This window comes from Meleagris gallopavo, chromosome 20 (assembly GCF_905368555.1).
Source record: "Meleagris gallopavo chromosome 20, MGAL_WU_HG_1.1, whole genome shotgun sequence".
Lineage (NCBI taxonomy): Eukaryota > Metazoa > Chordata > Aves > Galliformes > Phasianidae > Meleagris > Meleagris gallopavo.
The window spans coordinates 4904453-4931286 of NC_139423.1; the positions used below are offsets into that span (position 1 = coordinate 4904453).

At 47.7% G+C, this 26834-nt stretch overlaps 2 protein-coding genes and 1 long non-coding RNA gene across 5 annotated transcripts in view; 1 reads left to right on the forward strand and 2 right to left on the reverse strand.

The window, feature by feature from the left end:
* Window positions 1-18379, reverse strand: part of ASPSCR1 (ASPSCR1 tether for SLC2A4, UBX domain containing) — a 41431-nt gene extending 23052 nt beyond the window's left edge. Inside the window, exons 1-7 of one of the 3 annotated variants that reach the window (XM_085240123.1) lie at window positions 18226-18379; window positions 12727-13292; window positions 12592-12647; window positions 11712-11826; window positions 7465-7565; window positions 899-956; window positions 35-108 (exon numbers count right to left, since the gene is read on the reverse strand). In XM_085240123.1, coding sequence (XP_085096249.1) covers window positions 35-108; window positions 899-956; window positions 7465-7565; window positions 11712-11826; window positions 12592-12647; window positions 12727-12825 — 503 coding nt within the window. In that variant the 5' untranslated portion in view covers window positions 12826-13292; window positions 18226-18379. Of the gene's footprint in view, window positions 1-34; window positions 109-898; window positions 957-7464; window positions 7566-11711; window positions 11827-12591; window positions 12648-12726; window positions 13293-15691; window positions 16424-18225 lie in introns of those variants that run through there. The other 2 variants (XM_085240122.1, XM_085240124.1) reach the window with 2 other exon arrangements.
* On the reverse strand, window positions 2683-7458 carry LOC146543069 (uncharacterized). Its single transcript, XR_014887433.1, has 2 exons — window positions 5296-7458; window positions 2683-5155 (listed from the first exon to the last, which is right to left on the reverse strand). It is a non-coding gene; the product is annotated as an uncharacterized LOC146543069 (long non-coding RNA).
* On the forward strand, window positions 16487-24279 carry NOTUM (notum, palmitoleoyl-protein carboxylesterase). Its single transcript, XM_085240118.1, is given in 11 exon segments — window positions 16487-17875; window positions 18219-18274; window positions 18277-18495; window positions 19088-19148; window positions 19978-20036; window positions 20932-21034; window positions 21240-21431; window positions 21756-21856; window positions 21960-22107; window positions 22720-22767; window positions 22878-24279. Coding segments are annotated over 11 exon segments (2544 nt in total). The 5' UTR covers window positions 16487-16625; the 3' UTR covers window positions 23185-24279.
* The last annotated feature ends 2555 nt before the right edge of the window (window positions 24280-26834 follow it).

The following is a 26834-nucleotide window of genomic DNA, read 5'->3' on the forward strand; positions in this document are numbered from 1 at the left end:
ACAAAACAAAGATCTCAAACTTGCTCCTCCCAACCTGACAATAGCACTGCCTCCTGTCAGGCCAAGTGACTTCAGCGTTGTCTTCTCTAGTGCATCTTTTCCTGAGATCTGTAACAAACAGAGGAGAAATTACAGCAACTGCCTACCTGAGAGTTTGTAAATAGGTCTCTGTAGAAAGAAGTCTGCATTAAAACAACCACCACACAGCACCAGAAACAACTCAAAACACTCCGCAGTTAGAAATGAAACCTGAATCCATCTGTATTCACCTGTACTGCTGTAACAAATTCACTATTAAATTATCTTCATAGAAAATAAGATATATGTTTCTGTCCCATGCGTACAATCAAACCCGATCCAGCCTCAGCAAAGCAGGATTTTTATGTCAGTAGTTAAACCAGGCAACATCTCTGAGCTAAGAGATGGCTGATTTCATTACACACACCTCCCATCTGCATGTAATGACCAGTTCTAGAATAAAGACAATATGTCCACAGAGGTCAGTGGGAAGTAAAGGGGACTGCTAGGGAGACCAAATTCCATAATACACACATGCAAAATTTTAAACAAAACATTAATAGCAAAAGATCAAAACAGGGAGAAAAGCAAATATTTATTAAAATGAAACCACTGTTTTGACTCGAGCTTTAAAAGATGTTGGAAAGAAAAACACAAACAGGTCACTGAGCTCATTTTATGGGCTCAGAGGTCTAACCGGCCCAGGGTTATGTTCCAAGAGAACTTTTTTCCATACAGACTTGTCAGGCTTTGAAAAGACCAACATTTTTCTACTTCCCCTCTCAAGAAAGTTCAAAAGAAACACTTTCCAGGTTGGAAAGCAGGGCTAAGTTTTCCTTATATTTTAGAGGCAGAAGAAAAGAAGGCTTTGCTGCCTTACCTCATCTCGCATGTAAATACAGACCGGGCAGAATTCACCACGTTGTTCCAGAAACTCCCTGCAATAAAGAACAACATACTGCAGCATCTGTAGAGCAGTCTATTTCTTCCAAAACCAATGTAGAGAAATAGTGAAGTGAAATTAGCTAGAAACACTCTCTTCTCCCTGTTACTCCAGAAACAGTCGTTACACAGCTCACAGAATCAGTATTAGACATTAAGAATGCCTTCCAACACATTCACTGCTCCTTAAACACAGCCATCAAAGTTCAAAAATAAAGAAATAACTCCAGCTAATTTTGAAATAAGTCCATCCTAGTTGACAAATTCAACATCATTCTTGGTGTGCTTCACTGACCAAGTACTGTTCTAAGTTCAATAGTCGGTGATGGTATATAGACTATATTTTCTTTAAGGAATGGTCAGTTTCTTTCCATGTATGCATAGCAACAAACAGAATGAAATAGTTCTCTAAAACAAATGAAAAGAATCATAGAACTGCTCAGGTTGGAAATGACCTTCAAGACCATCAAGTCCAACCACAACCTAACCTGACGAGGTAAGGACAAAGAGTTGGTCTGCCCTAGTGTCAGGGAGATTTAAAAACAGCAGAAGCTTTTAGATTATGGAGACTGGGTCAAAACAAAGCCAAAGGAAAGGCTGCTGTAATAGAAAAAAAAAAAAAGTGAAGATAAGCCCACAGGTAAGCATTCCAACAAGGCAATGATGCAAGGCAATGACAGGCTATCTGCAGAAGACCTCAGTGAATGATTCATAGCATACAGGAAGGAAAAAATAGCTCAAGGCTGAGATGACAGCTCCAACACGCTGCTCTTAAAAAGATGCTTCTTTTCCCATTTTTCTCATGATAAGCAATTCTGAGAAAACCAAGTAGAATCCTTATTACACATTCATTTGATCAAATGTAGAAGATGGAAAAGAAAAGACAATCATTGTCCATCACAGCAAGTCTCAGCTCTCACTCATCCAAGATTATTCATGCGCTCAGCAGTGCCCACAGCATGCAGAATCATGTGTGCTCCTGCACTGCCAAAATGTGAAGGTATATAAAGGTATATATTCAGGATATTACTCAGAATCCCATCAGAAATCAGTTATTTTGTATCAATGTAAAGTTAATTAACGGAAAAAGAAAAAAAAGCCTCTTTAAATTCTACTGAGATAACTGTCACACGCTTTGTGCACCTTTCATTTCTGGAGAAGCTTCCATTGTAAACATGAATAAGTCACTGAGCAGAATTTCGGACAGACAGCTAGTAAGAGTCTTAGTGCTTAACTGTGGGAACCAAGTTTGGTTCCAATAGTCTCAGCATTCAAGCTAAGAAAGAATCACTGCAGATGCTAACTCTAGCATCAGAACTGCTTTGGCCCAGCATACACTTAGGAGGGTGCAGTCTGCCACTTTGATGTACACTGTGTGATCACTTTGGCTGAGTGACTGGTAAAACTCCTCCCTTGCACTGTAGAGAAGGATCATTTCACACCATTACTTCTTGACTTTATGTTCCCACACGTCCTGCTCGGAGGCATCTCTCAGCTTCACTGAGGAGCATCTTATCTGCGCACAGCAGGAGATGAGTCTGCGTCCCCAAATGCAACATATTGTTTGCAGAGCAGCGATTCCAATAACCTTAAGTGTCATCATAATGCCCAACTGGAGTAACATAACACCAATAACTCTGTCGGTGTCTTACATAGTCTCTCTGTTGTGTCCAAAAATACATCACAGTTTAGCAGCTTAGAAGAATACATATGTAATCAATGTTTTGCCAAATATGAATTTATTTACTCTGGTACAAAGTGACAAAACAAATGGAACAGGGGAGGAGTCAGCCAGTCTACAGAGCAGAAAAAAAACAAGAGGGAAATAGGCATTAAACTGTGGGAAAATTCACCAAGGACTCTCACATTTAGGACTCAAAACACAGCTTCAGAGAAATGCAAGCAGAGTAGCTGCAACGAGGAGTTGCTCAGAATTGGGAGTGCCATTTGAGAACCTACAGTACTCAATGCTTGTGTAATCCTCAAGAGTAAGAGCACATCAAAGACTTCTAGATGGAGGATGTGGGGGAGCAAACCAGTTAAGTACCGACCAGAATTCAGATTTCTGTTTGCTTTAATTGTAGCTGCCTATCTCCAGCCTTGATCTAAAGGTTGAAACCTTTCTAAATAAAGCATGCAGCAGCATGGTGATACAGGATAAGGCAAGTCACAACCAAACTGATGAGCCCCACTTGCTAGACTCAACAAATCCATAGACAGCAACATGTAAAACCAGCTCTGGGATACGAGTTCTGTTCAGGGAAGTGAGGGGCTGAGATCTGCTATCAGATCCACTGCAACAGAGCTGAATGGGTTGATGGTACCAAGGTACCCCTCCTTTTTTAAAGGCAGAGGGAAGGGAAAACACACTTCTCCCAGCCAACGTACCAAATGCCATCATGCAGGAAGAAGGTGACAGACATGCCCACAGCATCCTAATTACAGCCAAGCTTCAGCTTATGAAAAACAATTAAGTTTCTAGTTCAAAGGAAAAAAAAAAAAAAGAAACAACACCAAAACAACCTAAAATAGGTTGCAACCACATGCAGTTCTGCAATCACTTATACTCAGCCAAAGACAGAAAGCCATACATGATGCTCTGCAGGAAACAATCTGTAGCAGACGAACAGCTTTCTGCTCCAGTATAACTATTCCTACGTGACCCTTTTTCTGCTGTTACTCAGACACTGGAGTCACTGCAATCACTGCCAGTGTTGGAAGAAAAGCTGCTTCCATTACTGCAGGCATTCTCCCATATACCAGGAAGACCCTATTTGCAGTTGTGTTTATAAATACTGCAGCTGCTGGAGTATTTGAAGCAATGGCAGCAAAGCATCAGCATCCAGGACACGCTCAAGCTGTCAGAAACCTCAGAGCTAGGCTGGTCTCAAGAGGCATTCTGCAGCTGTCACTTTGCCTCTTCCCAATCCCATGGTGGGGGTAAGCAAGTCTGCAATAAAGGGTGGGCTCTGCTTGCATTCTGGTATGGAATGCAAACCTTGATGATTTAAGGCAAAAAAACAAAGCAACCAACCCCACAATTTGTCTCCTGATTGGAAGTTTGGAACAAAATAGCACTTAGGAGACTGTCTTTAGCACAACCTCACAGGCTGTGCATGCTCAGACTTTTCCAGGCAACCCAGAACAGACAGTGATCTTTACTTTGCTTTTAACATTTTTGCTTCCAACCAGGATCACCTGTATCCCTACAGAAAGCCCCCATCAAAATGCATAAAAATTAAAAAGGGCTGCTGAGATATGGAGGAAATAGTGCAGACTTTATAGGCTGCAGTTTCTCTCTGGAACCACGGAAAATGGCAGATAAAAACAGCTCATGGAAATAAAAACATAAACCTCAGGTAATCTATCAGAAAATGTTGATGATCACCAGTTAGGATGCTAGAAGCTAGGGTGCAATGGAACACACATCTTCACTAAACAGTCCAAGAAGAGAGGAAACTAATTCGACTTACACAACCTAGTTCCATCCACCTTTCCAGAATCTCTTTCCACTTCAATTCAAGGAATCCTTTAATTGAACAGAGTTCTAAAAATGTGTGAAAAAATATCTAAACTGAATGAATGAATTCCCTACCACAAAGTTAGCAGAGTCACAGTCATTGCCAGAACGGCCTTCAAGCATCCAGACTGCAATCACTTCCATGTAAAACAATCTACAGAGCTACTGAAGCTGTCATAGGGGCAAGAGTGGAAGAACGCAAAGCAACAGCTCTCCCAGGCCTGATGCTAAAAGGGCACCCACCACTTGTGCCTTCAAACGGTCTCTGAAGAACAGACTCCAAGCAAAGATCCCAGGGAGACTTATTTTCGTATAACTCTGGTAAGCCAGCAGGCTCCTCCTCCAGCTGCTGTTAATCCATTACATTCATTCACTGAGGCAAGCACATACATCAAACACATCGTCAGTTCTTTGATGTGCTGCTCTTTAGAAGGGCAACGGCAGGCAGATTAGATTCCTCCATGTAGTGATCTGACAGGGCCTGTAAACATCTTGTGCAAGGACTGCCGCATGCTGAGAGGAGGAGCAGCCTGACAATAGCTTCCAGACCTTCTTCAGACCCAATTAGCCAAGATGGACGCTGGAGACCTGGGGGAAATTCCAGTGGATTTAGAATACTTCCCCTCACGCACTTACAGCAGCTGAGCATTCCAGGAAAACGTCTCCACTTGGAAACTGGAAGGGAAGATTCAGCAGAAGTCACCAATTAGTTGACTGGTTGCTAACCAGTCAACTGCGTCAGCACACGCTGGAAAACAGCACAGCCCACAAAATCTGAATGTATGGCTATAGATCCAGCTTGTCATCACACTCACCATCTTTGCTGCTTTTTGAGTTCAATCAGAAGTCTACAAAGTCCACCCAAGCGTCTGAGCTCAGCTTCCAGAGGGCAGAAGGGAACAGCTGTGCCTCATGAACTAAAGTTAACGCTTAGAATAGAGTGGCAGCTATAACCTTAAAAAAAGCACTGTGCAGATTAACTACTAGCGTTACAACAACCTGTAACAAATAAAAGCTCCACAGTCTGGCAGCTCCTGAACTGCAACAGGCACTCCTCTCCTCCCAGAGGCACCAAGGATGTAGTAAGGTTCAAGAGAGGCCTTAAAATACCCCAACACCTGGCCTTTGCTTCTCCATTCCTCTCTTGCCTATCTCTCTCCTCTACCAGAAAATAAAAATAATTATTTTCTGTCTAGCATTTACATGCAGACTGTCCCTTTTGACTTAAGAGTAAATGCCAGAGAGTAGACCTCACTGTTAGTGAGAAGAATGAGTAAGACTCACTTGTACCACTTCAGAATACCTCAAGCATTTCCTCAAACTATTGTTTGGTGATACAAAATGCTGAGTAGAAAAACTGACATAAACCATTCCTACCCATCTGTTTCCTCCTTTGTTTCTTTATTTCTGACATCTTACACTTCTTGTCACAACTGTCTGTGAGACAGCTCTTAACTGGATTAGGAGACTGACCTAAGGAAAATACTGTTTTTCAGCTGAATCAACTACATAAGCCGATTCCCCACAAAGCTGCACAAATACTACAAGGAGAGTTAGATGGGAGTGCAGGAAATAAGCAGTAACTGCTATGGTGATGTTTCTGACAGACCCCATGATCCCACCTCCCTCCCTTGGGCCAACACTAGGTCCTCGTTTGATCTTCCTGTGGGGCAGTGGAGGAGCTAAGCTGACAGCAAACCAACAGCACATCACTTGGAGGTCCAAAGAATTAGTTCTTTTACCCTGGCAACAGTTCCAGAGCAACTCAAGTCACACAGTCCAATTGTACTACCTGACATACTGAGGTAACACTGGCCAATTCAATTCCAGAACTCTGTTTCTTCAATTATTTCAAGAGCAGTTCAGAATAAGCAACTTTAAACTTCAGCTGAAGTTGTTCCTGCAGGTACACGTTAGGCTAATGCTAACACGTGCCGACCATTGGGCAACTGCTACAACTCAATGTGCATGACAATCCATCACTTTGCACCCTCTAAGCCTATGCTGAAAGGCTGAGCTTCACTGAAAGCAACTTCATCATCCCCCTTCCTTTCCCAGTGACCACTCACTCTGCAGCTTTTCGAGCACCGCAGCCTTGGAGACATAACAACACTCCAGACAGAAGGCCACCAGCATCTTAGATTGATCAATGTTTGAGCACTCTGAGAAAATAACAAAAAGTACTGCTTGCACAATACTGTAATACAGCATCTGTTCAGAGGAGCAAGAAATTAATAGGCAACAGAAGCAAGTTCTCCAGTTACATTAGAAAAAGCCAAGAGCAATTGGCAGAAGGCAAGGAATGCAAGAGGAAGAACAAGATAGAAATACAGGTTCTGAAGTGACACATTATCAAGAGAAAGGTGAATCCAACTACAATAGAAAAACATAACCTAGATTTGGAAATTCTATTTGGAATAGAATGGCTGCCACATCTTCCAAGCCACAAAAAAGGAACTGTCTATAGAGAAAAGTTTATTAGCTTGACATCTTGAAACAATACAGCATCTTTAAGTCAAAACTAAAGACAAAAGAAAGCACTCAATTAAAACTGGACTCGAACAGTAAGATTTCTAATCCATGTACATATTTCATAAATGTAACACCAGATTTTCTTCCATTTAGATTGGATTTAATCAGTCTTCTGGAGGGTCTGCGCTGCTTGCTGAGAGCTCCAGATTTCCTTGAAGATCTGCATGACAGCAAGTCCCAAAAGCAACAGCAACCTGCTTAAGAACCCCTTCTACCAGATGAAGCAAGAGTGTGTTAATTTTGTTTTGTTTTTTAACTTATTAAACTGCACTTATCTCAAATCATAAACTTTCTAATCTCCTCCCTTCTAATTCTCTTCCTCCATCCCACTGGGGACCAAAGGGAAGAGAGCAGCTGCCTACTTGGTGTTAAAGCAGAAAGCTCTGTAACTGCAACTACAGACTGTCACATAGAGATCTATTCAAACACATTTTTTTCACTGCATTGCTCACCTGGTCTTTGCAAAATGGTTCAGAAGTTCCCACAAAGTCTGTTGACAGAGAAAGGTATCTTGCAAACGGGAGCCATCATCTAACTGCAGTGCAATCCGAACCTACAGGAAAAACATGCTGAATTATAAATACTGAAGGAAAACCCTTTTCTTTGCAACTTTCTTCACCATTTCAATGATCTCTAGAATCATTGCTAGCTAGCTAGCTATCCAAAAAATCTAACTTCCTTCTAAGCACTTGCTGCAAGCGATTACATTAGATACAAATGTTGATTAAAATATCTTCGTTAATATCTGTAACAAATTATTCTGGTACAAATAGTATAGCTTCAATTCTCCAGCAAATAGATTCCTTTGGGTGATTCATTAGCACCGCAGTATCTTCTCACATCACTGAAAATTTAACATAACCATATGACTTCAGTTTCAAAAGGTTTGCTGAATGCAATTAACAGCTTTGCTTTCAGAATCCAAGCTGACAGTGCAGCTAGCAAATTACCATTAAAATAATCTGACATGAATCTCTCAGCTGCACAACCTGTAGTGTATTCTCACGCAGTAAGAATGCACAGCATGATACCAGCTATTGTTACTACCTTTGTCTACAGAAACAGCAGGACAACAGATCTGATTCTGTCGTCCAGACATCCACCAGCCCGACCCGTATCATTCTGCAAGGACTTCTCTGGACTCCAAACTCTGCTTCTCCATTAAATATTGTCAAGAATTCTAGAGGACATTTATTTGTTATGAAATGTTCTTACACAATGAATATTCCTGACTTTCCAATAACCCGACAGTGACAGTAAAAATTAGAAAAAAAAATGGAGCCCTTTTTAAAAATAAAATCTCCTTTTGAAACAGGATGGAAAAAAGAGAAATCACACTGTTTTCCAAATATTGCAATGTTTGCACAGCTATGAGTTCACTGCAGTTGATCCTCACTACCACGTCTGCATATCTACTCAGAGTCAAAAAGAAATGACTTTGAAGGAAGCGTATGTGCCAGCTAGAGCCAGAAGATGCAGGCAGAAGGGAGAGAGAAGGAGCTCAAGCCAAAGCCTAAAGAAAGTGAAATGGAACACGGAGGACCTTTTGAACAATTGGAGGGAGCTGAACAGGAAAAAGTGAGAAGAGAAGCCAAAAGAGGAGACTTTGACAGAAGAGTTCAACAGCACTGAAAGCAGCTGATGGGGTCACGTTACAAGGGAGCTCTGCAGAGAACACTTTCAGTGCAAGTGGCAAACTCAGCCTTAGTCTCCGTACCACAGCCCAAGATCTGCTCCTCTCAATGCTCACTTTCTCAGCACTGCTCAGCTCATACACTGTTCTAACAGTGCAGTGCAAGGCAGTGAAAAAATACCAACTCCCAGGTAACAGATGTGCTTGTTAGGGGGGTCTGATGGGAATGTTGTATCACCATGAACTGAGACGCTGACAGAGAAAGGATGCAAGAGTCCCAAACCACACGCCACCACAAGCAGCTGAAATGCTCTGATTCACACTAGCTGAAACTGTGCAGCTAGAAGCTCCATAGCTCTATTAAATGAATCCCAGTGGCTCGGACAGAACTGATGCAGCTGCACAAGTTGTGATACCCACACAACACAAAGCTCTGTTGACTTAAGCATCAGCACGCAAAAAGCCTTCCCAAAGTCTAACAAATAACATAATTTGCACATTTACACATAGGAACAACAAGCATGGTTCAAAATTGTCTTTCTTATGTCACTGGAGACCAAACCAACTACTGCCAAGTCCAAAAAGACAATCCATGTAACTTGCAATTCACGAAGGCTTCCTAACCACCAAATTTTAATGCACAATTTCAAGTTCATAAATATTTGCACGTTGCATTAGAAGAAAAAAAGGAACAGGTGTTTTCCAACCTGGAACGCGAACAGCTACACTTATTAACTCATGAAGCATCCTTTATAATCTATAGAAAACTTCTACTGGAAAATCAATCAATAAAAGGCACTTCCAAAATGAACAAGCTGAGGAACAGCCCCAAAGAAAAGGCTTAGCAGCCAAACAATCACACCATATACTGCAATTTCTTTGGAAGAGTGTGTTTACCATCTGCTGCAGCTCCCACCAGCCCTTGCAGGACTGCTGATTTTGATCTGCTGGAGATGGGAATCACAGTGGCATCATCAACAACCAGCTAACAGAAGGCAATAGTTTCAGCCCACCATTAACACGACCTCCTGGTTTCTTCCATGCTGAAGACAAACCTGAGATTACCCTCAGCTACAGCAGAGTGATGACAGCTGATATCACCATTCTACCAGAATCTGGCCCTGAAATTCAGACTGCCAGTTGCATCAGTCTCTTGGGCAGCAGTTCAAAGCTAAGTATGTCAAGAAAGTCATAGTCAGTCAATTGGAAAAGTCTTTTAAAAAAATCTCAGTCTTCATGTAAAATAATTGAAGACTATTATACCAGGCACTGGTGTCTCTAAGTTTACAAGCACATAAGCAAAAAACCAATAACTTTATCACCATAACTGTGCTGACCGTGCCCCTAGACCACCTGCCATTACAGGGAGAATTTGCTCAATAACAAATGGCACAGAATCAGATTCACCCCAACATTCCCTTAACCAAACTGTGTGATCAAGTTCACATCTGCACACCCACCACATTAGGCCACAGTACAGCATCAGTTCAATCCCTAGAACTATCCAGTTGTTTTAAACTTCCTACAGAACGTGAAACTCTTTCTCAGCGAGAAGGAATTCTTCTGGACAAATGTATTTATTTTTACAAAGTATTTTCTTATATTGTCCACAAAACTATTTCTAGTGAAGTGTCTGTTCTTAGTTTATGGAACAGCAACCCTGTTCAGACTGCACCATTTGCAAGCATGTTTGCTCTGCCTTCTCGACTCCTTCAAACACCAACAAGTACTCTAAGAGAGCTCTTAATCCTGTGGATTATTTTGTTGAAATACAACTAAATAACAATTTTAATTAGCTTTCACAACGACCAAAGTCTGTGACTCCGCCTTATAACCCTTCTCCTACAATACACTTCTCAACCTTTCTAATAGGCTCTGATAGGCTCCATCCATCTTCTTTAAATAAAACCACTGTTCCCCTCAGTACGATGTCTCTCAAACCAGATTCAAAGCTCAGGCAGTCATCACTGTACCATTCTGATAGAACCACTTTCATTTGGAAGAATTACTTCATGCCATCATAACTTTATTTTAACTGAAAACTGCAGCATATGCTCCCAGATAGTATTTTGGTTTTGCTCTTTCTTTTAAATGATTTGAGCATCATTATCACAGAGTCAGAAAGGAGATGTTAGCACCAGAACAAAGCATATGGAAGTTTTAAAGGTAAATGTGAACATTAGTGATATCCAAAGCTATAAAAACACACCCACAGCAAACCAGAGTGGAGACCCCAAACCTTCTAATAAAACAATGTTCAAATTTCAACGTATGCATGAGTTTATTGATGTGACAGCCAAAGTAACTACCGACAACAAAATACCACTGTCACAATTTGGCAGGCAGACATTAAGAGATCAACAGACCTGAAGATTTACACAAAATCTGAGAAGCTCCTTATTAAGCACATCAGAAAAAAAGAAAAGAAAAAAAAAAGATGACTTTAAGCAATAGACAAATTTTCATTTCCAGACTGCTCAAATAAGATTTTACTACATAAAATGTTTATACTCAGTAACACATATCCATTAAGTTGTGCCTCCAGCCGTTAGAATGACAAGCATAAAAAGATCTAAGTCTCCTGAAGATGACAATAATTCCTACAGAACAATAGCCCTTTGCCAGTAATAATAAATAAGGCCACTGCTAGACAGAGCATGTCAGAGAAAGTGATAAAGCTGTGTGAATACTGTGAATTCTGTAGAAAACTGAGATTTTAGTTGAAACTCAGAGGCAAACTACAGTAACTGAAATAGAAAGTGGGAAAGAGAACTAACTCAGCTTTTGAACAAAGTCATCAGCAATCTTTGAGGTCAGATATATTTAAGACTGCTAAGTTCTTTGGCTCTTCAAAAGAACCCTCCTACCCTCCATGACCATACGGACTGTAAGCGAAGACTTCCAGCTACCAAACTATTTTCCACCACACCTCCTCTATTCTTTGGGTGGTCCTCCACTTGAGCACTGGCCAAGCCTAAACATGCTCCCGCTCATTAGATCTGACAGGATCACATCCAGCAGGACTGAAAATAAAACAAAGCAGGTCACCGTTTGCAATGAACATACCGTGTTTCCAATTCCTGCTCTATTACAAGAGACTGGCACCATCTCCAGCTTGGCATTGTTGGGTAGTCTGGCAAATCTCCACTGTAAAGTGAGATCCAACACACTTCTCTGAAACCTACAGAAAAATACAGCAGGTGAAGACATCAGGAACCATCACAGACCACTGTCACATCATTTTAGTGACCTAACATCCAGGTCTGGAGCAAGAGAACTCTGGCTGTAAGCCATAAGGCATGATGATGCAGAATACCAAAAACTACAGAAGTCACAGATAAAATCCCCAAAGCTCTAATGAGAGAAATATCAGAGAAACATCAGCTAAATTACACTGATTCAATGATAAATAACAAGGTATGCTGCTGCCAGTCAGATTGGCAAGCTGCTGGCTTTCTCACTGTAAAGGCAGGCGTCAGAACAGCAGGCAATAGAGGGGTCCTGCAGTGAACCAGAGCAAGTGCATGAGGGGGAGAAGCAGGGGCACATTTTTATGGAAAGATTTCAGTATCTGCCTCAAGTGAATGGACTTGGACACTGGAAAACCCACTGAGATTAATTCGAAGAAAACAACTTTCTGGAGGATCACTAGAACTGTGCTGTATGCACTGCCCTCTCTCCCAGTGCTAACTACGGGCCGTTTCCTGGTGTATCGCCACACAGCACCTCGCACTGCCGTGGCAACGAGTAAAACCAGCTCGTGGCTCAGCAAGCAGCTCCGGGTTACGGCCTGCTCCACACGGCCTTCCAGGCCGAGCGGGGCGGGCGCCGGGAAGCCCTCGGGGCCGAGGGCCGCGCGGAGAACGGCGCAGAGCCCGGAGCCGTGCGTGAGCCTCGACCCGGCCGGGAGCCGAAGCGGCGCTGCCGACCCCGCGCGGGGACTCACTTCAGGCCGTACTCGGCGGGACTGCCGCCCTGCTTCCTGCACACCTCCTCGAGGATCTGCGGAGAGAACGGAGATGTCGGGACCCGGCTCCGAGCGCGGCCCGCCCGCCGCGCACCGCCCCCAACCCGGACCCACCTGGAGCAGCACCGTGCCGGGCCCCACCCGCACCGTGACCCGCCGCCCGCTGGGGGCCAACACCGACACCGCCGCGCCCCCCCCGCCCGCCGCCGCCATCTTCCCTCCCGGGGAGGAGCCGCGCTGCGCCCGCCCCACCCCGCCCCCCGGTACGAGCGGGGCCTGCGGCGGGCAGACGGCGCTTCCTCGGCCGAGAGGACGAGCTCGAAGGAAGCTCGCCGGGCAGCGCGGGGCTCCGGGCTCGGCCCCTTCTGCGCACGGCCGCTCCCCGTATGACGGCGCGGAAAAGACGACGCTGCGCCCGAAGCTCTGCTCCGTCGGCAGCGCTACGAGCTCGGCCGTTCGGATGAGCTGTGTGACGGGAGGAGCGGAGCGAGCCGGGATCCGTCACATCGCGTGTCCTCAAGAGCTTTCAGGCGCTCCCAGCACCGCCTCCGTTGTGCTGAATGCGTTCCCGAAGTCGGCTCCGCACGGTGCTTCGGCTGCTCCTATCGTGGCCTGGGTCAGCCGCTGGAATTGCTGTAGCTGAAGCTTTTTCCCGCTGTCTCCCTCCAGCTCTGTTCTGCCTGGTTTATAAAAGAAAAAGGCCGTTTTAAGGAAAGGCTGCTTTTAAAGATAACGCTCCGTCTTCTTAAGCGCAGCAAAGAAGAAATGAGGCAGTGGGAAGTGAATGATGCAGGTGTCCTCTGGCTGCTGAGCACAGCTCCCCAAATCCAACACCAGGACTGCTCCATAGATGTGACAGCAGAAAAGGATGTCGCAGTGTACAACACATTGTTTAATATTTAAAAATGTCTTTAATTCATGATTTTTGTTCTTTCCGTTCTGTTGGGGAGGGCCATTGTCACACCATGCCTACAAGTGGGGCAACAAATACCACAACGCGCCTCTATGACAAGGGAGCAATCCAAGTATGAAAACCAGATCAGGGCACCCTGCCCTTCCATTGGCGAAAACCTTCACAGAAGATATGAAGAAACAATTAAAATGGCTGTGTTAATGACAGCTGCTGAGATAGAGCAACCATTAAGTTTTAAAAGATACATTTCGGTTTTCATAGAGCCTGAAAATAGTTTCGGAATGGAGGGTGGCTCTTATTTGATGTCTGAAAAAGGCAGCTGTTTCCTATTTCGCATCTGAAAGTGACACAACCCGTACAGAAAAGTTGCTCCTGTTAAAAAAGAAAAAAACCATGGATGTAATTTCAGCTGAAAATCTTCACGTTGCAGGAATAGAGATGGTTCAAGCTTTTAATGGCAAGTCAGAGTCAGAAAGTTGCACAGAGGTTAAGGGTCATGTTACGTATCCTGAGCCGCTTCTAATCTTAAATATTTATCTGAAATTAGAAGCACCAGGAGAGAAAGGAGGGGGAGGAAAATAAACCTGGAGCTCATTAAAGTGCAACAAAGAAAAAGGGACTCATTAGGGAACAAGTGAAAATATCTTTAACAATTCAGACTTCTGCCACTGTCAGGGTGAAGATGCCTGCAATGCTACCAGGGAGCACAGCAAAAAACTGCTTTTCAGGAGTGAATACAGTGAAGAAAGTGTAGAAGAACCATAGAATGGCTTGGGTTGGAAGGGGCTTCAAGGATTATCAAGCTCCAACCCTCTGCCACAATCCCTCCCAAAAGTCACCTTTCAGGCAGCCAGCAGTGCTTGGCATTAAACACATATTCCTGAAGTTGTGTATGTTTGCATCCAGTCTCACACCCCCACGTAGAATAATGCATAATTTTTATTTCTTGAAAACACAACACACACACACACACAAAATACCCAACAACCTTTTTATTTTCTTTCAAATAAGTAAGAAATTAACTGTGAACATCTAGAAATACCTTGTAACCAAAATGTCATGCAGAACAACAGACCCTTATCCCAGTAAGGAGGATTTCTGTACAGCATTTCCTCCGGCTGAGCCCTGGGGCTCCCAGCACAGCATCATACAGAGCTCTGCACGGCCAGGATACACCATCCCACCAAAGCTCCTTTTTCCTCCCCACTGCCGATGGTAGAAGAGATGGCGGTGAAGCAGTGGGACCATGAGAAGTGGGATTTTAGCTGGTGGTGAGTGCTGTCTGGGGGGTGATTTGTATCTCCCCCACCATCACAGCTTTTTGTCAATTCAAGACTTAGGAAATGAGCTGGGGAACTTGAGCAGAGCTGTCTCATTTCTGTCTCATTTCCCATAGTACAGCAAGGTCCAATGAACTCCAACGTACTGAACTGTACTAGGACATATTGGAATGTATTACATATGCTATTTCATTTGGAGGAGTACTAAATGAAAAAGCATCTCCTTTTATGTTACTCCCAATGGTTAAAAATCTCCTGGTGGCCTCCTACATGCCTTACTCCCACCGATAACAAATCCAAACCTTCAGCTTGTGGTGCAGGTGTTTCACAGCTCTCACTGAGCCTCCTGCCATGCCAGAGTCTGCTCAGCACAGGATGGCCCGTATCGAAGGTGAAGCTCTCACACTGACAAACAGTATTCAGTAACTGAAATGTGCGTGCTTGGATGTTCCCCCAGACTCAGTGTGTCACTGTACCAATAAACATCCAGAAGGAAGCTTTTCCCATCCCCTCAGAGCCCCATGCTCTCTCAACAGCCCCTGCTCCTTGCAACAGAGGCCATATGGTGATGGAAGGATGAGTAAGAGTGCTCTGAGAAAAGCCCCGAGTTACCTGAGCAAACAGCACAGCAGGAGGGAGCCGGGAATAGGCAGGACAGGTATTTGAACCTCTTTGCTTCACCACTTTGGATAAAAGCCCAGAGATCTGCAACATTAACACACTCCCCTAAGGCTCCCCAGTGTCTCCAGTGAGCACGGCAGCTGGTGCAGAGCCCAACTCCAGAGCTCCCCAAAGAGACAGAACACAGAAACAGAACACGAGCCAGTCAGAGTGATGGGAGGCATCTTTTTCTCTAAGGCAGTAGGATGAGACTCAGTGATATTACCTGTTCCACTGCCTTGCAGCTACTGGGATATGAGCTCCTGGAGCTGCTTGTGCCAACCACGCCAGTGATCCTGGAGCACGGAGGCCTCACAGAGCGATGTGTTCCAGCAGCTCCCGGCTGCTCCCCAGCCCTGCAGCCCCACAAACCCCACAGGGATGGGAATGGAGCTGCAGTAGGATGCAATGGTGCAGCACTGTGCTGGGCCCAAAAATGTATCACGGTGTGAATGCAGGGCTATGTTCAGCTCAGCAGCTTTCCAGCCTTGAAGTACCGTTGGTACCATCGGTATTTGACTAAAAGAAAACATTTACAAAGAAAAATCAGACTGGGAACAGAGCACTTAGCAAAGGCCGAGAGTATATAAGAGTAACCAGACAAAACATGATGATCAGGTTGTGAAGGCACCTGCTTTGTGTCTAGGATGCTCAATGCTGAGGATACACTTTAAAAGTCCAAACAGGCTGAGGAAAAAATGCAGCTGCAGCAGATGAACAGCCTTGATTTGTGCCCAGCAAAAAAAACTCTCCAACTACTTCTGGATTCCACTATTTTCACCTTCTTGATCCCAGATAGATTTCTTGATGAGGACAGCCTGCAGCCCTGCTCCCCCTGGGGCTGCTGAAGCACAGGAGCTGCCCTTTCTGGTCTCTAAACAGAGACAGACATGCACTAAGCGCAGCATTTTCTCTGTGTGTCCGTGGTCTGTAATGCTAAATTTTGAGATAATTACATTTTTGGGACATGCCTTGCTCTTAGGGTTGACAGGCAGCCCACTAACAGATACTTAACATTGCCTTCTGACCAGATTTTTTTTTAAGTGTCACAACACTACAGAACAACCAGGGAGAGCAGCCGGCAGATCCCCCGCCCCATCCAGGTAACTGCGGGGAGCGGCAGGAAAAGTCCTTCGGAGTCTCGAGGCGGGAGGGCGCGGATGGAGCGATCCCCGCAGCCTGCGGGCAACCCCCCAACATCCCCTCCAAGCAGATCCGGGCCCCTCCGCTCCTCTTTGTTCCCCGGCTTACAGCCGCCCGCTCCGGCCGCCCACACGGAGCGGAGCGCCGCTCTCTCGGTAGAAGCGACCGCCTCCCGCTCTTCCAGCGCTCCGCAGGTCGGGACCGGGCTCCGCTCGGGCCGGCACCGGGAGCGTCCGCGGCGGATGCGGGAACGCGGGCGGCTCGGGGACGGCTCCTCCCGCGGGCGGGGGGCGGGAAGAACCACATCGCGGGGCCGGGGCGGAGCCGCCGCCGGGTTACGGGGGGCCGGGGGGCGCGGGCCGGGGGCGCCGCGGCCGGGGCCGACACGTGCGGGGCCTCGCGGCGCCGTCGGGGCCTCCGAGCGGCCCGGCCCCCGCGCCCGGCCCTGCCCGAAGGGCCGCCCCGCGGGCGAGGAGGTCCGGAGGCGCCGCCGTCCGCTGTCCCGGCGCCGGCCCGAGGGGCGGCGATGGCGGCGCGGCGCGGGGGACGGCCCTGCGGAGCGGCGGCGGCTCGCCGTGCCGGTGCGGCGGGCGCGGCGCAGACCCCCCGCTCCCTCCGCCTCGCTCCGAGGGGGCGGAGGGCAGGGCAGGGCGGGGGCTGGCCGGCTGCTGCCCCACGCGGCGCCCGGGCTGGCGGCGCCCCCGGCGCGCTCCCCGCGCACTCCGTGCCCCTCTGTCATGCTCGCCGCCTGGGAGCGGGCGGCGGGCTCCTGCGCCGGCAGCCGCCCCGCCGAGCCCGCGCCGTCGGCGCTGCCCTCGCCGCCCGCCGCCGACCCCCGGCCCCGCGGACGGCTCGGCGGGGCGCGGCGGAGCGCGGGCGGCATCGCCCGGCACCGGGGGCTGGCGGCCGCCGCGGCGCGGGGCGGGTGGCGGCGGGCGGCGATGGGCACGGCGGCCGTGCACCTCCTGCTGCTGCTGGGGTTGCTGCACGCCGGACCCGGCGGCGAGGGCAGGAAGGGCTGGCGGCGGCGGGGCCCGGCGGCCCGCGAGCGCGGCGAGGCGGCTGCCGCGGCGGCGGCGGCGGCGCCGGCCGAGAGCTTCCCGCTGGACTTCACCGCCGTGGAGGGCAACATGGACAGCTTCATGGCGCAGGTCAAGAGCCTGGCGCAGTCGCTGTACCCCTGCTCGGCCCAGGCGCTGCCGCACGACCTGCGCCTGCACCTCCTGCACAACGCCTCGGTCACCTGCAACGACGGCAGCCCGGCCGGGTGAGTCCCCGCGCCGCGCCGCCCCCGCCGCCGTCCCGCGGTGCCCCGCAGCCCCCGGCCCGGAGAGCGCTCTCCGCCGCCCGGCCCCGGCGCGGCCCCGAGGGCTATGGCGCCACCTCGCGGCCGCGCTCGGCCCGGCAGCGACAGGTGCAGCGCCTCCCGGGCGGCCGCGCCCGCAGCGTCTTGGCGCGCCCCGCGCCGCGGCTCCCCTCCCGCCGCCTCTCCTCGGCGCTGAGCAAATATTTTGCGTAGCGCCGACGCTCCGGCGGGGCGGGCATCAAAGCGCTGCGGTCGGGCGCAGCTCCCGCTAAGGCCGCGCCGCCTCCTGTTTGTTTGTCCGCAGCTACTACCTCAAAGAGTCGAAGGGCAGTCGGCGGTGGCTGCTGTTCCTGGAAGGTGAGCCTCCGGCGCCGCCTCGCCCGGGCGCGGCTCGGGGCGGCCCCGCGCTGGCCGCCTGCCCTCGGCTCCGGGCAGCCCGCGCCTGCGCGCGGGGGCGGCGCGGCGTGACCCGCGGTGCCCCGCAGGGGGCTGGTACTGCTTCAACAGGGAGAACTGCGACACGCGCTACGACACCATGCGGAGGCTGATGAGCTCCAAGGAGTGGCCCGCGACCAGAGTGGGTGAGCGTCGCCCGGCGCCGGGGCTGCTCCTGCCCGCGGGAGGCACCGCCTGGAGGCGCGGGCGGGCACGTGGGCGAGCTGCGTTACGGCCGTGGGCAGCGCTGCTCACGGAACTCCGGCCCGTGTCCCCCTCTTTATTGTAAATGCGTCCCAGAGCCGCCGGGATCTTCTGGAGCTTGGTTTGGTCATTTGTTTTGAAGCGCCTTTGTGCTTGTCTCAATACACCCCTTCCCCGCTCGGTCGTAGCACATAAAAGCACCTTTGGCTTTTTTAACGTCACACATAAGCTGCGTTGATACCCGGAGCTGCGGGGCTCCGGGGCTGGCAGAGCATTGCCAGCCTTCCTTCCTTCTTGCTCCACCCAGTCTGTCCTCATCTCATCCCTCGACTGCTCCCATTTGCAGGTGCATGTGCTGTCGCTCACCTGAGGGCATTGGGTGTCTGGGGAAGTGCTTATCTCTGTGCCACGGGGCCTTTCTGTGCTGCAGGAGCTGTATGGATGGCGCTCTCTAGGCAGGCTCCAGCCCTAACACAAACCACGTCCTGTAGCCCACAGTGTCACTGAATGTTCCCTCTTTGTGTCCATCTGCAGGAACGGGGATCCTGTCGTCACAGCCGGAGGAGAACCCCCACTGGTGGAACGCCAACATGGTGTAAGGAGGGAGCGCTCGGGGAGATGGGTTCTGCTGTCACAGCACTTCCTGCTTTGGGGTAGCAAGAATGCTGCAGGGACAGCTTAAGGCTAACAGCCACATGAGGAAATTGCCCATTTCCTCATTAGATGCCATACGCATCTAACTGAAGTTGTGCTGGCCTGGACTGGAGAACTCCAAGTCTGCTCTGCAAGGAGCTGTGGGATGACGGAGAAGGACTTGGGGTAGCTGAGAGCCTTCTCAAATAGATGAAGTGGCAAATCCCATGGCTGGCTGATGGCATGTTGTATGTCTGCCAGCTCGAGGGGAACTGGAATCACTTCTTTAGTTCAAAGAAGAGAAATGAGAAAGATCCGTTTATACATGTCTGTGTAAGAGGGAAAAGCACAGGGATGTGAACGTGCATCCTACAAGCTGTAGATAAATTGGGAAGGTAAAATCGTTCCTGCGTGGCCCCTCGGTGGCTGCACTCGGCGTTGCACGGCTGAGTGTCTTCTCCATGTAGCTGTGACAGAACTGAAGCACCGTTTCACTGTGCAGGCACCACTGTGTCAGTGGGAGCTGAGGGCAGCATCACAGCCCTCTGCCCTGCCCACCTGGCATAGCACTTCAGTTAGATCAACAGAAGACACGTTCTTTGTTGATTTATCTCAGTAAAGCCACCAGTGTTAGTAGGAAATGGGCCTAAGTGTCCCTGGGTGTGCAGGAAGGTGTGGCAGGGGCTGTGTGGATGAGTTCCCTTCTCCCCTCCCCAGGGTTTAATTTTCTTCAGTTGTGTGACCCCATCCTCACCCCGCAGGAACGCAGCACTCACACAACTCTTTTTCAGATTCATCCCGTATTGCTCAAGTGATGTTTGGAGTGGTGCCTCTTCCAAGTCTGAGAAAAGTGAGTGTTACTGACAGGCTGTTGCTGCCGCAGACGTTGCACTTTGAAGGCTATGGCCTGATTTCTGTGAAATGCACGAATGGGGAACAGGCTTTTCTCACTGAAGGGCAGGAAAGAATATCGAGCTACTTCCAGATAAAACATCCTGATCTCTTTAGTGCAGTCTGTTTTGACATAGTTCAGAGCCACTGCTTGCGGAGATGTTACTGATGCAGTAGGCAAGGATTAGAGGAACTGAATTCCTTTTGGATGACTCCCCGGTTTCCAGCACACAGCAAATTAAACGGTGCAGCTGAGGAACCATGGTTTGTTGCATGTGACTTTGGCTTTGCTGATGTGAGAGGCAAGTGAACTTAACTTCAAACTTGTCTCGGGGAGATATCTGTCCTTGGAAAGGAGCTGTTGTGTGTCACACTGAAGCTATCTGCAGAATTCATTGTAAAAAGAATCATTGCTTTGCATACATGCCCGCTTTGCTGTCCTTTTGATAATGCCAGAACTCAGCATCTACCTGGAGGAATCCTCTCCAGATCGAGTTCAGTTTTGCACGAGTGATCTGTTTCACCTTGTGTGGCTCTCAGTGCTCACTGAGTTAACATATTACAAGATTAATACCTACAGAAGCAATCTGCTTTGCTCTCGTTTTCCTTCTCTTAGCTCACCAATTCCTAAGCGCCGTGTAGGAAGGCCTGCTGGTGTTACCTTGTCTTCTGTTCATTGCTTATTCACTTCTTTCAGAGAAGTTTAACACTGGGGGGAACATGCAGGTGGAGGGGACAGGAAGGTGTTTAGATCTGTGATCCTTCTGTAACGTTCTTTTGCATTTATGGAGAAGAAGTGAAAGTCTTACCCTGCGCAGGAAGCAGCTCTGTTGACACTGAGGTCTCTGTTTCAGATGAATATGCCTTCATGGGAGCGCTGATCATCCAGGAGGTCATCAAGGAGCTCGTGGGAAAAGGTCTTAGCACTGCAAAAGTGCTGCTGCTGGCAGGGAGCAGGTATGTGTCTGCACGGCTTCCACAGCAGAAGGCTCTTTGGGAAGAGTTCTCAGCAGCAGCAAGCCCTACACCTGCTCTCCACGGGGTTGTCCTGTGGATAAGTGAAGTTGTTTGGAGTGTGGCTGCTGTGAGAGGAGATGTCTGCTAGCAGCCGTGCCGCAGCTGTGCCTGCGTCATGCCCTCAGCACTAAAATTGCTGTTGCAGTGCTGGAGGAACAGGAGTGCTGCTGAACGTGGATCGTGTGGCAGAGCAGCTGGAGGAGATGGGGTACCAAGGGATCCAGGTGCGCGGCTTAGCAGACTCCGGGTGGTTCCTGGATAACAAGCAGTACCGCAGAACTGACTGTATCGACACCATCACGTGTGCTCCAACAGAAGCCATCAGAAGAGGAATAAGGTACAGTCACGTGCTCTGAAGTGTACTTTTGTAAAGATCAGTGTGGGAGCACGTTCTCCCTCTCTGTCTTCCTGCATTTTGACACCTAAAGAGTGTTTATACCATCAGTGATCTCTTCAGGAATTTTGTATTTAAAATACAGACACGTGAAAGAAAGTGTGCAGTTAGCTGCTCTAAAGTGCATTGACTGTACAGTGTAGCCAAGAAAGAGCTTTGCTTCTAGTAAGTTGGCACTTTAACCAGAACAGAAATAGGCCAGCATATGGAAAGATCACTGTTAAGATGTTACTGTGACATTCATTCTGTTGTTGCTTTGTCTTCCAGGTATTGGAATGGTATTGTTCCTGAACGCTGTAAGCTGCAGTTTAAAGAGGGAGAAGAATGGAATTGTTTTTTTGGGTATAAGATTTACCCCACTCTTCGATGTAAGTATTGGAGGAGAGAGAGAAAATGGATTCTGGGTTTTTCTCTGCAGATAACCTACAGCAATCTTTGCCTTTTTTTTTCTTCTTCTTTTTGTCTTTCCAGGTCCGGTCTTTGTTGTCCAGTGGCTGTTTGATGAGGCCCAGCTTACTGTAGACAATGTACACCTCACTGGCCAGCCTGTTCAGGAGGGGCAGTGGCTCTACATCCAGAATCTGGGTAGGGAGCTGAGGAACACCTTGAAGGACGTGACGTAAGTCTTTGAGTGAGAAAAAGCGATGTGTGTACTTCCAAGAAAAGCCCTTTATCCAGTATTCTGGTAGCATTTATCTGATCTCTGCAGAAACTGGTGTCATACATTGATAACTATACTTAGTCTATGCTAAGAATCTTGACTTTTTCATTTCTGAATAAGCACACAGTAATTTCCAGGCTCACAGTTACCGGTTGTCCTTTGTTATCGATAAGAACATGTTGGTGCTGGTTGGTTTTGTTTTTTACCAACCTCCACAGTGAGGTCTGAGACCCCTTGCCATTGCACAGCCATCCACCCCACAGGGTTGTTTTGGAAAGCACTGATCATAAAACACTGAGATGGTTCTTCCTCCGTTGTCTCATCAACTATTAATGTACTTTAGTTGCTGTATGCAACAGGAGTCTCTTGTAGTAGATGCAGGATGGAACCCCTTTTCTTCTGAGTCCTTTAGAGTCCAGACAGGTTTTATATCATGATAGTCATTGCTGTTCAAAAAAACTTTGACAGGGCAGCAAAAATTCCACCTTCTGCCTCGTTGAGAAGATTCTATTCAACAGGAGTTAATTTGTCCTCCCAAGACCTAATCTGTGTTTCTGTTTTCTCCTTTAGTGCTAGCTTTGCTCCTGCCTGTTTGTCTCACGAGATCATTACACGCAAGTGAGTGGTTTTACAGTTTCTGTAAAAGGTCAACATGAAAACACTAGGGGAAATAACTGGTTCTGATAGCCTGACCTCTCTGACACAATCTGTATGGTTTGTCTTTTCAGCCATTGGACGGACATCCAGGTGAAGGGGACATCATTACCCCGCGCCCTGCACTGTTGGGATCGGAGCCTACATGAGAGCAACAAAAATGGGAAGGCCCCTCTGAAAGGTTGCCCAATTCATCTGATTGACAGCTGTCCATGGCCCCACTGCAACCCCTCATGCCCCACTATCAGGGACCAGTTCACAGGGCAGGAGATGAACGTGATCCAGTTCCTCATGCACATGGGTTTTGATGTGCAGAAGATGGCACAGCAACAGGGCCTGGAGCCCAGTAAACTCCTGGGGATGCTCAGCAGTGGTAACTAGGAGGGGATCTTCCCAGGGGCAGAGAGATTAGATCAGGAGGAGACTCGGAGCCCTTCTCCCACACACTCTAATCTTCCTTACGCTCATGCAGGCTGGTGCACGCTCACCCCCATGCAGGCTGAAACCTGCACACCCCCATATGCTCCCACACTCTTGCACACTTTGGATGTGTTAAGAAAAAAAAAAAAAAGCAATTTCTTGCTTACACTGTTTGACTGGAACGTGTTACCTCCAAACTCCAGGGCTCGGTCTTGGCCATTCACATCCTCTTCTGTGTTACACAAGGCAATCTGACACAGCGAGTAGAGAAGCCATAAATATAGCACGATGAGAACCTTCCCCAGATCTAGGACTTTCTCCCTTGCCATGAATTTGACATCATAAACTCGTACAAGTGGTGAAAAAAGCAAGCACTGGATTTCTTTTGTCCAACTAGAAGTGAAGAAATGATTACATGACTTCCTGGAGGCCAGCATCTCATCATGTATCGCAGTGCACAAACCAAGGACACGTGCTAGGAATGGACACTCTTGTAATCAACTTACTTTTGTCTTATTTTATAAAATGACTTTTTTATTACTTTTTTAAAACTAAGCAAGAAATATAAATGATATTGTTTTGTAACATATTTTTTTTAAATAACGAAGAAACCTCTTGCTACTTTGGCAATGTGGACATATTTATTTTAATATGTAAAATGCTATTTATAAGAGCTGACCAGAGAACCATTCATATGTCTGTAAAGTTGTATATGCTGCTCATTTGGATGGGATTTCCTTACAATCACTGTGCCTGGCGGTGGGCTGAGAGTGGTGTTGTCATTTTATAATAATGAGACTCTGGTGTTCCCCTCGCAGTATGCTTTGTCATTCTCTCTAAAGAGGATTGTAGTGTATGAAGATGGAGATTTTCAGCCAGCAGCTGCTGTTTGCATCCTTACACGGCATTTTCAGCTTGAGGATTGTGATATGTCAGGTATTCCAGGGCATTGCATTTTAAGATATGTTTTTATAGCAGTTAAGAAATGTTTGATTCAAGCGGGCCTGTCTCAAAAGGCAAAGTGTTTCCAACATAAAAGCACAGGACAAGAAAGAACATATTTCCATTTGTGAACACACCCTCCTCTTTGAAATGGGATGAGAGCAGGGGAAGGATCAGAAGTGTGACTGAAGATGGAGACAGCATGAGGCCATTCCTTAGAGCAGGAAGCTTGTGCAAAAGCTTCACTACAGCGTGCTGTGTCAGTGCAGACAAACCTGTGCACAGAGCACAACTGCCATCCTTTCTGCAGAGGTCCTTAACACCTCCTTTGCTTTCACTTGCACTGTGGTAATAGTTACACAATGCATAAGCAACAGAACTTTAGGGCCTAATGCTAGAAAAATTCCATGCCCTTTTAAGAGAGAGCTTACCAGGTTAAAGGCAGTGCTGCCTGTAAGGTCCCAACCATTCCTTTACTCTTTATGGACTGCAGCAAACACTCAGGCAGCACCGTGCCGGGGAGCAGTCCTGCTGTGCGAGATGGGGCTTAATACACAGCTCAGGTGAAGTGCTAAGGAGAAAATGAACGGTGCTCCCAGCAGAACTGAAATGCAAGAAAGCTATCGGTGGAGTTTCCATATTATTTGTGTAGGAATTACTAATATTTTGTATGCTTTAATAACTGATGTAACATTGTTCTGACTATACTTTTCATGGCACTAAACTGCGAGGCTGCTTCAGTACAGGGACTGTTTGAAAGCATGCAGAAAGTGGGGTTCCTTCGAGGACCGGAGTTGCTTAGGGTTGATCAGTGCAGAGCTCTGGTACCTGAGCAACAGCCAGAACTGCTGCCATGCACTTGTTCTTCTCTTGGGAGCATCGAGGGAAGCTCTGTGTCCAGCAATGTTTCTGCCAGGAAACGTATAAATGCCACTGTTCAAGTTTGCAATATTTTCCACAGAGCTGGTTGCCTGTATTTCTAAAACATGAATCCAAAGGCTAATTTCTAAAAGGCAAGGAATGTTCAGAGGGGTTATATGACATCTATTTTTTTTTCTTGCAAACAGGAAAAAATTCCTTGGAGGTCAGCAATCTCTAGTTTAGTGTGGCTCTGCAACAGTCTTTTGAAAGATACAACAGAGCAGAAGCCCTCAGAAATATTGTTAAGGGGGGAATTTGGCTAATTTATTAGAAAAATTATATGATGTGGTGCCAGCAGTATCTGGTAACCGGAATCTGTAACCCAGAGGGTGATTTCCAGCTCTATATTTCTTCTTGTACTTGTGCAATAAATATAATTTTCCCAAGCCTTTGTGAAGCTGACACTTCTAAGTTCATCACCAGTGATATTTGCTACATGGAAGCCAACAGCAAGAGGGGTGAGACTGGAAGAATTCCGTACCATGTGTTTGTACGCTCAGATCTCATGACTAGATGAGATGCTTTCTATTAGAAACTCATCACTGAAAAATTGTCCCCAACAGGATCATGTGAATGAGCTAAAATTAAAATGCAATTAAGAAATCAAAAGCTGACAGTGGATGTAAATATGTGCACTGCATGGCTGTAGTTCCAGACTCAGCGTAGCCAGCGTGGTACAGCTGCAGCCAAATGCTTCCATGGGAAGGTGTAGGGAGAAAGGGCCTGGAGGAGCTCTGGTTGTGACTTAAGAAGAAAAATGATGAGTGTGAATTCAGCTGTGTTTGCGTGCAACAGAACGTTACTTATGGAGTGATGCTATGATAACTGTACCTTCTAACACAGACCCCAACTTACAGGACGTGCCACAGTACGGAGCAGCACTCAGCAATGAACCATGGAATCACGGGATGGTTGGAGTTGGAAGGGACCCTAAAGGCCATCTGGTACCACCTCTGCACTGAGCAGGGACACCCACAGCTCCATCAGTGCTCACAGCCCATCCCCTGACCTTGGCTGTCTGCAGGGATGGGCCACCACTGCCTCTCTGGGCAACCTGTGCCACTGCCTCAGTGCTTGTAGTGTTAAAATTTCTTCCTAATATCCAGTCTAAATCTTTTAGTCTGAAACCATTTTCCCCTGTCCTATCCCAACAGACCCTGATAAAGAGCCTATCCCCATCTTACAGCCCCTTTAGACTCCTATAGCGCCTGGAAAAGGCCCTGTTGGAGGAGAAGGATTAACATCACAGAGTTAGGAGGGGCAGAGATCAGTGACAGCGAACCCCCCCTGCAGCCCCTCAGTCCCTTCGCTGCATTTCCTGGTTGTTGTGATGTTAATCATGTCAATTCCACACCCAGGTCACAGCAGCAGTGTGTGGGTGCAAGCAGCGTGCCCGCCAGCCTCACACACAAAGCGTGGCTGGACCAGGGGAAGCCCCACCTGCACAAACCCAGACCCCCTCCCAACAGCACACCAAGATCATAAACGGTTCGAAGCAGCAATTCTCTGTTGCCACCTCTGCCTGGTGTGCGATTTGAGGTTGGGGATGACCCCGGGTGTGGGAGCGGGGCAGTGGCCTGGTGCCAGCCTGAGGCCTGGTGCCACGCGTGGGCTGCATGAGGAATCCCTTCTGTGGCGTTTTTTGCATTCCGAAGCCACAGCAATCATCTTATTTAACTTTTATAGTTGAAATGAAGAGAATTCTCAGCTGTGAAGAAGCCTAGGGAAATGTACACCGTAAATGGCGA